Genomic DNA, 12,648 nt, shown 5'->3' with positions numbered 1-12,648 from the left:
TCTGCCTGACTTATTTCGCTCAGCATAACACCCTCAAGGTCCATCCATGTTGCTACACATGGCCAGATTTCATTCTTTCTCATTGCCATGTAGTATTCCATGGTATAGATAAACCACATCTTCTTGATCCATTCATCTGTTGATGGACACTTAGGCTCTTTCCATGTTTTAGCTATTGTGGAGAGTGCTGCTATGAACATTGGGGTACACGTGCTCCTATGCCTCAGCATTTCTATATCCCTTGGGTAAATTCCTAGCAGTGCTATTGCTGGGTCACAGGGGAGTTCTATTGTTAGTTTCCTGAGGAACCTCCACACTGTTTTCCAGAGGGGCTGCACCAGTTTACATTCCCACCAACAGTGTAGGAGGGTGCCCATTTCTCCACATCCTCGCCAGCATCTAGAGTTCTCTGATTTGCTCATTTTAGCCACTCTGACTGGTGTGAGGTGATATCTCAGTGTGGTTTTGATTTGTATTTCCCTGATGAGGAGGGATGCTGAGCATCGTTTCATGTGTCTGTTGGCCATCTGGATGTCCTTGAAGAGGTCCAGATTTGACTGTGCTGTAAGGATTGGTATTTTGTTACATTGAGAATTTATTTGTTCTCATTTTCTTTAATAGCTTTCTGTTCAAAATCAGAAATTTGAGACAAATGAAGATGGAATCCCAAAAGTGGATCAGTTTCATTTGGTATGTGACCTTTTTGTCATTTACTGGTTGGAAGCATATGCTGTAGGTATAGCAGTAATGTAAATATAAATATTTGAAAATGTCCTCTACTTTTTGTTAAGAATGCAAAACGGCATTCACAGTAGAGAAATATTGAAAAATTTCAAATGCCTTACACCACTGCCAGAGAATTACTGCTAGAGAATACTACTGGATTGTCCATTTTCCATGCAGATTATATAAATAATATCAGTAATAATTAAAAATAGTCTTTGCTGTATCTTTCAAGATTGTATTATATTAAAATTAATGTTTTACTGCTTTTTACAATTATCTAGCTTTATCTTTTCTTTGTCATGTATCTGTCATTCATCTTGGTTTGTCATTTATGCTGTATGCAGCCAACGTATTTTGAGTATCTCTACCCTAGGAATTGAACTGGATGCTAGATTACCAGTATTGCAGCATTGAATAAATGGATAATTTAGAAATGTGAACAGGTAAATAACCAAGATCTCTAAGTAGGGTACTAAAAAAGTACTTTGGAGGAAGTTAATTTTTAATTCTTCAGAGAAAGGGGGAGGGAAGGGGTAGGTAGAAAATGCCACCAAGTGGTTTGAAAAGAATCTTCAGTATTGAATTAGGAGTTCATAAGAGGTAAAATGAGACGATGGTAGTCTAGGTAAAGATAATAAATAACCTGCATTAAGACATGAAAATATTAAATTCTTTTGAAATGAAATAGTCCAGTATGACTAGATATTAAGCAGTTATAAATATGGCAGTAAATGAGTTTATGGAGGTCAAATAATCAAGCTCTAAAAGTTTCCATGCCATTTAAAAAAAAATTTAGAGCACAAAATTAATTTAAGAGAGAAAGAGAGCAAATAGAAGCGAGGGTGAGAAGAGAGGGAGAGAGAGGATCCCAAGCAATCTCCATGCTGTCAGTGCAGGGCCTGACATGGGGCTCAAATTCATGAGCTGTGAGATCATGACCAGAGCTGAAAAAATCAAGAGTTGGACTTTCAGCTGACTGAGCCACCCATGAACCCTTCTCATGCCATTAAAAATATGTATTTATTTTAAAATATTTTACAACTATTTTTATGACTTTATTTTTTTTTTAAGAGCAGTTTTAGGTTCACTGCAAAATTGAGAGGAAGATACATAGATTTCCCATATACCCCCTACTCCCACAAATGCATGGTCTGTCCATTAACATCCCCCACCAGAGTGGTCCATTTGAATAACCTACATTGACAAACCATTATCACCTAAAGTCTGTAGTTTACGTTAGGGTTCCCTCTGGCATTGCATATCCCTTTGGGTTTGGACAAGTGTATAATGACACGTATTCACCATTATATCATCCTATAAAATATTACCATGCCCTAAAAATCCTCTGTGTTCTGCCTGCTTATCTCTGCCTGCTCTAAGCCCCTGCTACCATTGACCTTTTTACTCTCTCCATGGTTTTGTTTTTTAAAAAAATGTTACATAGCTGGAATCACACAGTATAGAGCCTTTTCAGATTGGCTTTTTCCCCCTTAGGAATATGCATTTAAGGTTCTTCTAGGTCTTCTCATGGCTTAATAGCTCATTTATTTTTAGTGCTGAGTGATATTCCATTTTCTGAATGTACCATAGTTTATTTACCTGTTTAACTACTGAAGGTCATTTGGGTTGTGTGTAGGTTTTGGCAGCTGTGAATAAATATCCACGTGCAGGTTTTTGTGTGAACATAAATTTTCATTCCCTATAGTCAGTACCAAGGAACACAGTTGTTGGACTGCATGGTAAGAGAATGTTTAGTTTTGTTAGAAAGTACCAAACTGTTTTCCAAGGTGGCTGTACCATTTTGCATTACCATTCCTGTTGCTCCACATCCGTGCTAGCATTTGGTATTATCAGTATTCTAGGTATATAGTGGTATCTTGTTTTTATTTTACATTTACCTGAGACATGGTGTGGAACATTTTTTCATATGCTGATTTGCCGTCTGTATATATCTTCTTTGGTGAGATGTCTGGCAAGGTCTTTGGCATATTTTTAAGTCATGTTGTTTTCTTATTTTTGAGTGTTAAGAATTCTTTGTATATTTTGAAAAACAGTTCTTTACCTGAAATGTCTTTTGCAAATATTGTCTCACAATCTGTGGCTTATCTTTTAATTTTCTTGACAGTGTCTTTTGTAGAGCAGAAATTTTTAATTTTAACAAAGTCCAGTTTATCAGTTTTTTCTTTCATGGCATTTGGCCTTGTATATAGAAAGTCATCACCAAACCCAACTTCATATACGTTTTCTGCTATGTTATCTATTGTGAATTTTTTAGTTTTGCGTTTCACATTTGGATCTGTGATCTGTTTTGGGTTAATTTTTGTGAAGAGGAAAAGGTCTGTGTCTTGATGTATGTGGATGTCTAGTTTCATCACCATTTGTTGAAAAGCCTATCTTCATTGTATTGCCTTTTCCCTTTTGTCAGAGATTAGTTGACTATAATTAACAGGTTCTGTTTTTATCCATTAATCTATTTGTTTATTCTTTAGCTAATACCACAAAGTCATCTTGATTAGTATAGCTTTATAGTAAGTCTTGAAGTTGCTAATGTCAGTCCTCCTACTTTGTTCTTCAATTTTGTGTTGGCTATTCTGGGTCTTAACTGCCTCTCCATATAAGCTTCAGAATCAGTTTGTTCATATCCACAAAATAACTTTCTGCGAATTTGATTGAGATTGCATTGAATCTAAGTTGGAGAGAATTGATACCTTGACAGTATTGAGTCTTCTTATCCATGAACTTGGAATATCTCTCCATTTATTTAGTTCTTTAATTTCTTTCGTCAGAGTTTTTCACTTTTCCTCATATAGATCTTAAACCTTTTTTGTTAGATTTATATGTAAATATTTTTTTTCTGTTGTGCTAATATAAATGGTATTGTGTTTTTAAATTCAAATTCCACTTGTTCATTGCTTTATATAGGAAAGTGACCTTTATATATTAACTTTATATGTGGCAGCCTTTCTATAATCACTTAATAGTTCCAGGAGTCTTTTTCTGGTGCTTTCAGATTTTCTAATATAGACAATTGTGTTATCTGTCTATGAACAAAAACAGGTTTATTTCTTCCTTTCAGATAACATGATCTCATGCCATTTTGACTGTGTGGACTGAAATGAAGGAACACATACAGTTTTATTTAACTCTGTAGTCCTTTAACTTATTTGGCCACAGAAATATTGCATTTTATAACATCTAATATCTCATGAAATTAGCTTTTAAAAAACACTCATTAGAAATGATCACTAAGGAGCTTTGCCACACTTCTTGGATAATAGTAAAAGTCACTGACGACAACTTTTGGGAGACTATGAAATATTTTATTACACTTACTGGCAGTAATATAGAAATGGATAACAAAGTTTATACTTTTTAGAAACCTATGATGCAAATTTCTTCCCATTAGAAAAATATCAGTACTGCTATGTTAGAGGTTACAGCTTCACCCAAAGTGAACACTTGAAACTCCTCTTTTAGGCTTAATATAAAAAGTACATTGCAACAAATTATCCTGAAATTTAATGATTTAACGCAAAATTACTGTGTTATAGTTTATGAGTCAGGAATCTGGGCATGGCTTTTTTGGGTTCTTTGCTTCAGGGTCTTTCACAGGCTGCAGTCAAGTTATCTGCTAGGCCGACAGAAGAAGATCTGCTTATAAGCTCACATGATTGTTGATAGAATTCAGTTTCCCTCTAGTGGACCAGCATTTGCCTTCAGTTCTTTGCCATATTCCCATCATGGCAGCTTGTTTCATCAAAGTGTATAAGCAGAGGAAGTAGTAGACAGAGTCTTTTAGCTAGACTGAAGTCATAGTTTTTCATAACCAACTCACTAGATCAATCCTACACCCAGGAGGAAGGGATTGTATAAGGACATGAATACCAAGAAGTAGAAATCATTGGGGAACATCTTAGAAGTTTATCAACCACAGGTTGTAATCTATTTGCTGTGTGCTAGGCACTCTGCTAGATATATGCATAAAGAAGGTGAATAAATAGAAGTTTTTATTTAATGTGGGTAGCTACTTGTGGAGATCAAATTAGAATACTTGGCTTGCGTAGTATTTGTTTGTGTGATCTGAGGCAGATGTTAGTGCTAATAATGAGGTTGTCTTTATCTATGTTTTCCAGTCACAGTAGTTATCAACCAAATGAGGGAACTGTAGTTTAGACCTTACAGGGGCCATATCACAAGTGGAGAGAAATCATGAAATTATGTAACTGACAGAGGTATTAGAGGATAATTAATTCACTAGTTCCCAACCCTCAGAAGAATTTCTTCAGTAATAGATCCAACAGAGGCCTTCAGCCTCTGCTTAAGTACTTTTAAGTTCAGAGAGATTCATTTTCTATTTGTACAGCTCTTCTGTTTATGCTGGGATAGATCTTAATATATCGTGTGTATGATAAAATATTCAAAAGTTACAAAAAGAAGCACATCTTTATCAATATGTGCTGCAGCTACCCGCAAACACTATTGTTATTGCTAGTTTCTTATGAATCTTTCTAGAAAAGTCTATGTATGTATCTGTTTTCTTAAGAAATAGATTATTGTGGGGTGTCTCTGTGGCTCAGTCAGTTGAGTGTCTTGACTCTTGATTTCAGTCACAGTTTGTGAGTTTGAGCCCCGTGTTGGGCTCTGTGCTGATGGCACAGAGCCTCCTTGGGATTCTCTCTTTCCCTCTCTTTCTGCCCTTCCCTTGCTTGTGGTTGCTCCTTTCCTCTCAAAATAAGTAAACGTTAAAAAAATAAAAATAGATTATTGTTTCATTAGCTTTTTAAAAAATTATATTTGCTCTGTATGCTCAGTAAGGGCAGGGACTTTGTGTTATGCATCATCGTATTCTCAGTGTCAATAGCAGTGTTTGATATATAGTAAGACCTTACTAAATATATTTTGAATGAATGAATGAATCTTTACTATTGTGGTAAATGTTCTTCATCTGCCATTTTTTGGACTCACTTTTTCCTCTGTTTCCCCTCTGTGTTTTTAATCTCTCTGGAATTCATTTTTTGTACATACTCAGTAAGGTTTAGTTGTATCTTTTTATATGTGGATAAATAATTGACCCAGCACCATTTATTCAATAGTCAGTCTATCCCTACTGATGAATGATGCCACTCAATGCTGTGCCACATTTCCATGTACTCATGAATTCCGGGGCTCTATTCTGTTCTTTGGCTTGTTTATTGATTCCTGTGCAGACACTATGCAGTTACATGTAACTAGTCAATTAATTATCCTCTGATACCTTTGTTAGTTACGCACTAACAGTTAAGAGTCTGTTTCTTGGCTTGTCTCTTTTTTTTTTGCTCGTTTGTTTTGTTTCTTAAATTCCACATAGGGGTGAAATCATACGGTATTTGTTTTTCTCTAATTGACTTATTTCACTTAGCATTATATTCTCTAGGTCCATCCACATTGCTGCAAATGGCAGGATTTCATTCTTTTTTATGGCTGAATAATATTTGTGTGTGTATGTGTGTGTCTGTGTACTTACCACATTTTCTGTATCTATTGACCTATGGGTAGACACTTGGGCTGCTTCTATAATTTACACATTTTCTTCATTCATCTGTTGATGTATACTTAGGTTGTTTCTATATCTTGGCTATTACAAAACAATACTGCAGTGAACGTGGGGGTACATATATTTTTTTGGGTTAGTGTTTTTGTTTTCTTCCAATAAATACCCAGAAGTGGAATTTCTGGATCATATGGTAGTTTTATTTTAAATTTTTTGTGGAAGTTCATACTCTTTTCCACAGTGGCTGTACCAGCTTACCTTCCCAGCAATAATTTTTATTAAAAATTTTTTAACATTTATTTATTTTTGAGAGAGAGAGAGTGCGAGTGGGAGAGGGACAGAGAGAGAGGGAGACACAGAATCTGAAGCAGGCTCCAAACCCATAACTATGAGATCATGACCTGACCCAAAGGTAGACACTCAACAGACTGAAACACCCAAGGCGTCCCCCACCCCAGAAATAATTTTTTAATGTCATGTTTTAGTTTCCTAAGTTTCTCAAATACACTTATATATATGTATTTTTTCTAATCAAGATCTTAGTAAGATCAACTTGTATTTGGTTAATATATCTATTAAATTTCTTGTGATCTGTAAAGTTCCCTAATACCTACATCCTTTTTTACATGTCATTTATTTGGTGAAGAAACTTTAACTTCACATTTTGGAGTTGATTGATTATATCTGGTTGGTATTACTTCATATTTGCCCTTTCTCCAATTGAAATAAAATTTGTAGATATGGAGACATAATTAATTCAGATTCAGTTTTTACACCAAGTATGTATTATAGGTGATGCTTTCTACATCTGTTGTATCATGTGTGGGGTGTCATATGGTGTCTGGTGTCACAGTAAGATTGATCAGTGGGTTCAGGTGTTGTCAGCATAATCCATGCATTAATTAATTTTTCCATTTCCTGCTTAATAGTTTGATGATTTTTTATTTTATTGAAGAATGGTGATTTTTCAGTTCTGTTACTGCATCTATGTTTATTAATTGGAATCCTTCTCTAAAGATAAACTTTGCCTCAACAAATATTTGGTTACCCTAAATTTTAGTTCATTCAGGGAAAGCAATTTTAACAAAAGTGAGTTAGTGTCTTTGTAGCCTCCAAAACGTATCAGTCAGATTTCAAAATTTTGTTTTTAATATTTTAAAATCTTAATGGATTTAAACATATTTTCATGTGTCTCAATTTAAAAAAGTCATTATTTTTGCTCAAATTGTCCCATTTTTTGGAGAACCTTATTTAAGATGCATCCTTTGACTTTTGTCACAGTTCTGTCTTTTAAAAATTGATTTTTTGCATGATACTGTATACCTAATTATTATCCAATAACTAGAATCAGTCAGTTTTCCAAGGAACCCTGAATCATTTTAGTTGGAAATTTGTAGACAAAGATACGGGTTTAAAGATTGCTCATTGTTATTGGGTCTTTTCAAAAGAAGATGTGTATTTTTTTAGAAAAATAAAAATGAGGGGCACCTGGCTCAGTTGTTTGAGTGTCCAACTTTGGCTTCAGGTCATGATCTCACAGTTTGTGAGTTTGAGCCCCACAGTGGGCTCTGAGCACAGAGCCTGCTTCAGATCCTCTGTCTCCTCTCTTTATGTCCTCCCCCTCCCAATACATAAACATTAAAAAAATTTGTTTAAAAAGAAAAGTAAAAATGAATACAGACATTGTGTAAGTATTTCAAGTCAAATTCAAGATTATAGACATTTTACTTAAATTTAAATATCCTCTTCCTTTTATACTAATGATCTTAATATCTATGATATAGCAGTTACATAATTGGCTTATTCTACAATAAATGTAATAATTTAATAATAACAATGATATTATTAGAAACACTTAATGTTCTTGAATATAGTTTTTAAAAATTTTTTTATGTCTTTATTTATTTTTTTTATTTTGAGAGACAGAGACAGAGAGTGAGCAGGGGAGGGGCACAGAGAGAGGGAAACACAGAATCTGAAGCAGTTTCCAGGCTCTGAGCTGTCAGCACAGAGCCTGATGCGGGGCTCAAACCCACGGACGGTGAGATCATGACCTGAGCCGAAGTCGGACGCTTAACAGACTGAGCCACCCAGGCGCCCCTTGAATATAATTTTTAACATTTCTTTGTAGGTTTTTCTATTTGACCTTAGGATAAATTTCATTAGAACTTTATCCCACTAAGATTCCACAGTCAAAATACATGTTTTAAAGTTACTTGAGGGGCGCCTGGGTGGCTTAGTCGGTTGAGCGTCCGACTTTCGCTTAGGTCATGATCTCGCGGTTGGTGGGCTCTGTGCTGACTGCCAGCTCAGAGCCTGGAGCCTGTTTCGGTCTGTGACTCCCTCTCTCTCTGACCCTCCCCTGCTCACGCTGTCTCTCTCTCTCTCTCTAGAAATAAATAAAACATTTAAAAAAAAAAAATAAAGTTACTTGAATTATTTTCAATGTGATTATATCATCAGATATATAGTTAATTTGTTTCATTTTGCTTTTGATTTTTTAAAATAATTTTTAATTTATTTTATTTTTGGAAGGGAGAGAGAGAACCAGCGGGGTATGGGCAAAGAGAGGGGGACAGAGGATCTGAAGAGGGCTCTGTGCTGACATCAGAGAGTTGGATGCAGGGCTCAAACTCACAAACCAAACCATGAGATCTTGACCTGAGCGAATTTGGATACTTAACCAACTGAGCCACCCAGCCACTGGGTTTGATTTTTAGAGACGGTTTTTCTACTTGTTCCTTAATTGTGTTTTAAGAGTTTGTAAAATTTAGTAGTCTATGAGAGGGAAAAGCTTAAGGAAGAATTTTTTGTTTGTAATTACTTTTGGGAATTGAGTAATTAAATAATCTTTTCCAAGTACATATGGGATTTACTTTTTACTTTTAGATTTTTGATACGTTTGGAATTATCCTTTTTTTGGTGTGAGGAATAGATCTGATCCTATCTTTTTCCATGGGATATCCCTTTGTCCCAGTGCTTTTTATTGAAAAAATCTCCTCCCTTCAAATCCCATTGTTTTGCATACTAAAATTTCATTTGTGCTGGAGTATATTTTTAGTTTCTCTATTTTGTTTCATTGTTTTTTTTTTTTCATATTCCAGTGTCATATTCTTCTAATTAACAGATTTTTACCTTTTAACACTTGAGAGGGCTAATTTCTTCCTCACTGCTATCTTTTTATTAGAGCTTTCATGTCACTTTTTGCTTACTGTTTTTCTAACAGATCTTTACCGTTAACTACATCTAGTTCTAAAAAAATGACTATATTTAAGTGTATAAATTAACTTAGGGAAAATTGACACATTTGTGATGAGAGTCTTTTTGTTCAAGAATATGATACGGCTTTCTACTTGTTTTAAATCTACTTTTGTGGTTTTCACAACTATGTGTTAATTTTTTTGCATTTAGATTTTGTAATTTTTAGTTGTTTATACCTACTGAAGGTGCTGTCTTTAAATGTTTTTAAAAACATATTGTGTAGAGTTCAGTGTGGGCATTGGTATTCATTAATTTAGCAGGTATTTACTGAATGTCTGCTATATCCTTGCCACTGTGCTAGGGGATGTGTTGGGGATGAAATGATAAACTAAAATTTCTTATCTTAAGGATCTTAGAGTCTAATGAGGACAGTAGCAATAAATAGGTGATTTTATTCAGTGTGAAATATGTTCTGTTAGGAGTCATTATAGAGAGGGAAAAAAAGTCACACCCACATGCTTTTGTCAGGTGGAAATAATGGAAGAGCAGTATTATAGTGTTGTTTAAATGTGATAATACAAATAGCTTTGAAATAGTGGTACCTAATAAATTCTGGCTCCCATGATGATGATATAAAAATTGGAAAAGAATTGATAATAATGATAATGGTAGTGGTGGTAGAAAAGTTTCTAGAGGAGATCATGTCAAAGCTGAAACCAGAGTCATTTGACCAGTAAAGGAGATTACCCTTCCAGACAAAGGAGTTTCAGTGTAATATTTTCATAGTGTCAGACTCTAAGCAGAGCCCTAAAAAGAGGAAAAAGGAGTAGTCTTAAAGTGTTCTTTTTTGGAATTTCACTTTTTTTGCGAATCTCTCCTATTACAGTTTTTTCCTACAATTTAATGTCATTGTTTTATTATTGGAGTAATAATTCCTTTACAGTAAAAGGTAGTTGAATTCTATAAAAATTGTAAAAAATCTAAATAGGATAAATTGATTTTAGCTCTCTATGTTGATTAAAGTATTTTTGGATGGATCCTCCTTCCTTACTAGAGGTTTGTCCTTTTGTTTTTATTTTATTTTATTTATTCTTTATTTTATTTTATATTATTTTTATTTTATTTTATTTATTTTGTTTTGTAACCTTTTTCTTTGCAGGATGATAATGTCAAATCCCTCCTCTGTAGCTTGATCTATTGTAGAAGTTCAATGACTGCTGAGCAAGTTTTGAATGCTGAATGTTTCTTGGTACCAAAGGGAAAATCACCTGCAAACCCAGAAAAAGATACTGAATATACCCAATATAAAGAGGAAGAAGAATTAAAGATGGAGAACTTGAATAAATACAAGGAAGAGACAAAAAATGGTGAAGCCAATTTTGATTAGTATTTTTTTGTTGTTGCAGATGTTCCTTTTGAAACTTTGTTTAGTTTGGTTAAATAAACAGAAAAATCTATAAGTGTTCTGGAGCTAGTTGGGTTGTGTCTGGTATTCCAGTTGTGCAAAATAAAAGATGTTTGGCTGTGCAAAATATTGTATACTTTGAAATTTCATTTAACTGGAGTTGTTGTGGAAAGATTTTTTTTGTCTGTAGCTATTTTTTGAAATTGCATAATTAGATTATGATACTTGTAATAGAAAAGTTTATTAGATTTTTGGACAAATCATATATAGATTTTCAGTTATATGAGCCAGCTGATGATGAAGGGTGATACATACAACAAATGATAATTGGTTTTGCACCCAGCTGTAGGGATATAAAGGTAATTACAACATTGTCCTTACACTTAGAAAGCACACAATCTATTAAGTCAGAGATATAGATGAATCTTCATAATATAATGTAGAATATCCAGTGATAGCTCTGTACAGGGCTTTATGAGAGTGCACAGGAGGTATACTTATACTGTGAAGAGGGATGTCATGGAAGGCATTCTGGAAGAGGTGGTACCTGAGTGAAATGTAAAGAATGAGTGATAAAGTTGAGGGAGGGCTAAGAGTATCTTAATTGGCAGAGAAAGCATTATAAAAGCACTGAAGGGAGAAACAGTTTGTTGTGTTTAATAGTATAGGCAGGGAATAGTCCTATAGTCGGTGGGTGAAGGCTTTGTACAAAATAATAAAATACTCAGGCCTAATCATTTTATAGAAAATGTGGAGTCATTGAAGAATTTTAAATAGCTTTAGCTCCTTCAAAATCCATCTTCTACTTACTACCAAGATAAGAAGTAGGGAGGCTGTTAAAGTAGGTGAGAAATGATGAAAACAGTGTTTAGAGAAATAGAGATAGTGATGAAACACATGGGACAAATTTATGAAATAAGTAGAAGACAGACCAGTTGAACTTGGTGATTGAAGTGTATATGGCCTGAAGTAGTATGGTAGAGTGTCTAGTTGCCTATTTGAAACCCAGCCTTTCTTTCTTCATTACTAATAGATTCCAGTTTCATTTGGGATGGTAATGTATTTGCCTAAAAGACTACATTTATCACTTCCTACATTAGTTGACGCCTTTACAGAAGTTCTTGCTGTAAGAAGGAGCTGACTTAGCTAGGAGATGTGCCCTTTTGCCTTTACCACTTTTTTTTTTTTTACTTTTTTTTTTTTTTTTTCTAAGAGAGAGAGAGAGAGCGTGAGCAGGGCAGGGTCAGAGAGAGAGGGAGTCACAGACTTAAACAGGATCCAGGCTCTGAGCTGACAGCACAGAGCCCGACACGTGGCTCGAACCCACAAATCGCAAGATCGTGACCTAAGTGAAAGTCAGACGCTTAACCGACTAAGCCACCTAGGCGCCCCGCCTTTACCACTTTCTTATTGCTTAGAAGTGTACCTGGTGGTTAGAATTTAGGCAGCCTCCTTAGATCATGAAGTGACTTTGAGGATGAAATCCTTACTGGGATGATGGAGCAGCAAGTTAGAAGGGGCTGATGTCCTTAACATTCTGGAGTCTCTATACTAGCCTCAAGCTTTCGTATTACTTGAGAGAATAAATCCTTACATCAAAGTGTGGTACCTGTACTACAAAGTGTGGTCTCAGCATCACCTGAGAACTTAATAGAAATGCAGATTCTTGGCTTCACTCCAGATTTACTGAGTATCCAGTGGTAGAGTCTGAAAATCTGTTTTAACAAGAAGCACTTTTAGTCATATTCTGATGCATACTAAAGAGAACCATTGCCACACAGTCAAG

The 12,648-nt window shown here is 34.9% G+C and overlaps 1 protein-coding gene across 4 annotated transcripts in view; it reads left to right on the top strand.

Moving 5' to 3' along the window:
- The window catches only part of STK31 (serine/threonine kinase 31), a 79,411-nt gene extending 68,422 nt beyond the window's left edge, over positions 1-10,989 (top strand). For all 4 annotated transcript variants that reach the window (XM_039223047.1, XM_039223044.1, XM_039223045.1 and 1 more), the window contains 2 exons: positions 622-690; positions 10,617-10,989. In XM_039223047.1, the coding sequence (XP_039078978.1) occupies positions 622-690; positions 10,617-10,844 (297 nt within the window). In that variant the 3' untranslated portion in view covers positions 10,845-10,989. The remainder of the gene's footprint in view (positions 1-621; positions 691-10,616) is intronic.
- The last annotated feature ends 1,659 nt before the right edge of the window (positions 10,990-12,648 follow it).

Source organism: Hyaena hyaena, unplaced genomic scaffold, assembly GCF_003009895.1.
Source record: "Hyaena hyaena isolate Hyena2069 unplaced genomic scaffold, ASM300989v1 scaffold_1276, whole genome shotgun sequence".
NCBI lineage: Eukaryota > Metazoa > Chordata > Mammalia > Carnivora > Hyaenidae > Hyaena > Hyaena hyaena.
Note: the sequence above shows the minus strand (reverse complement) of the source record. Positions and strands in the feature narration are given on the sequence as shown.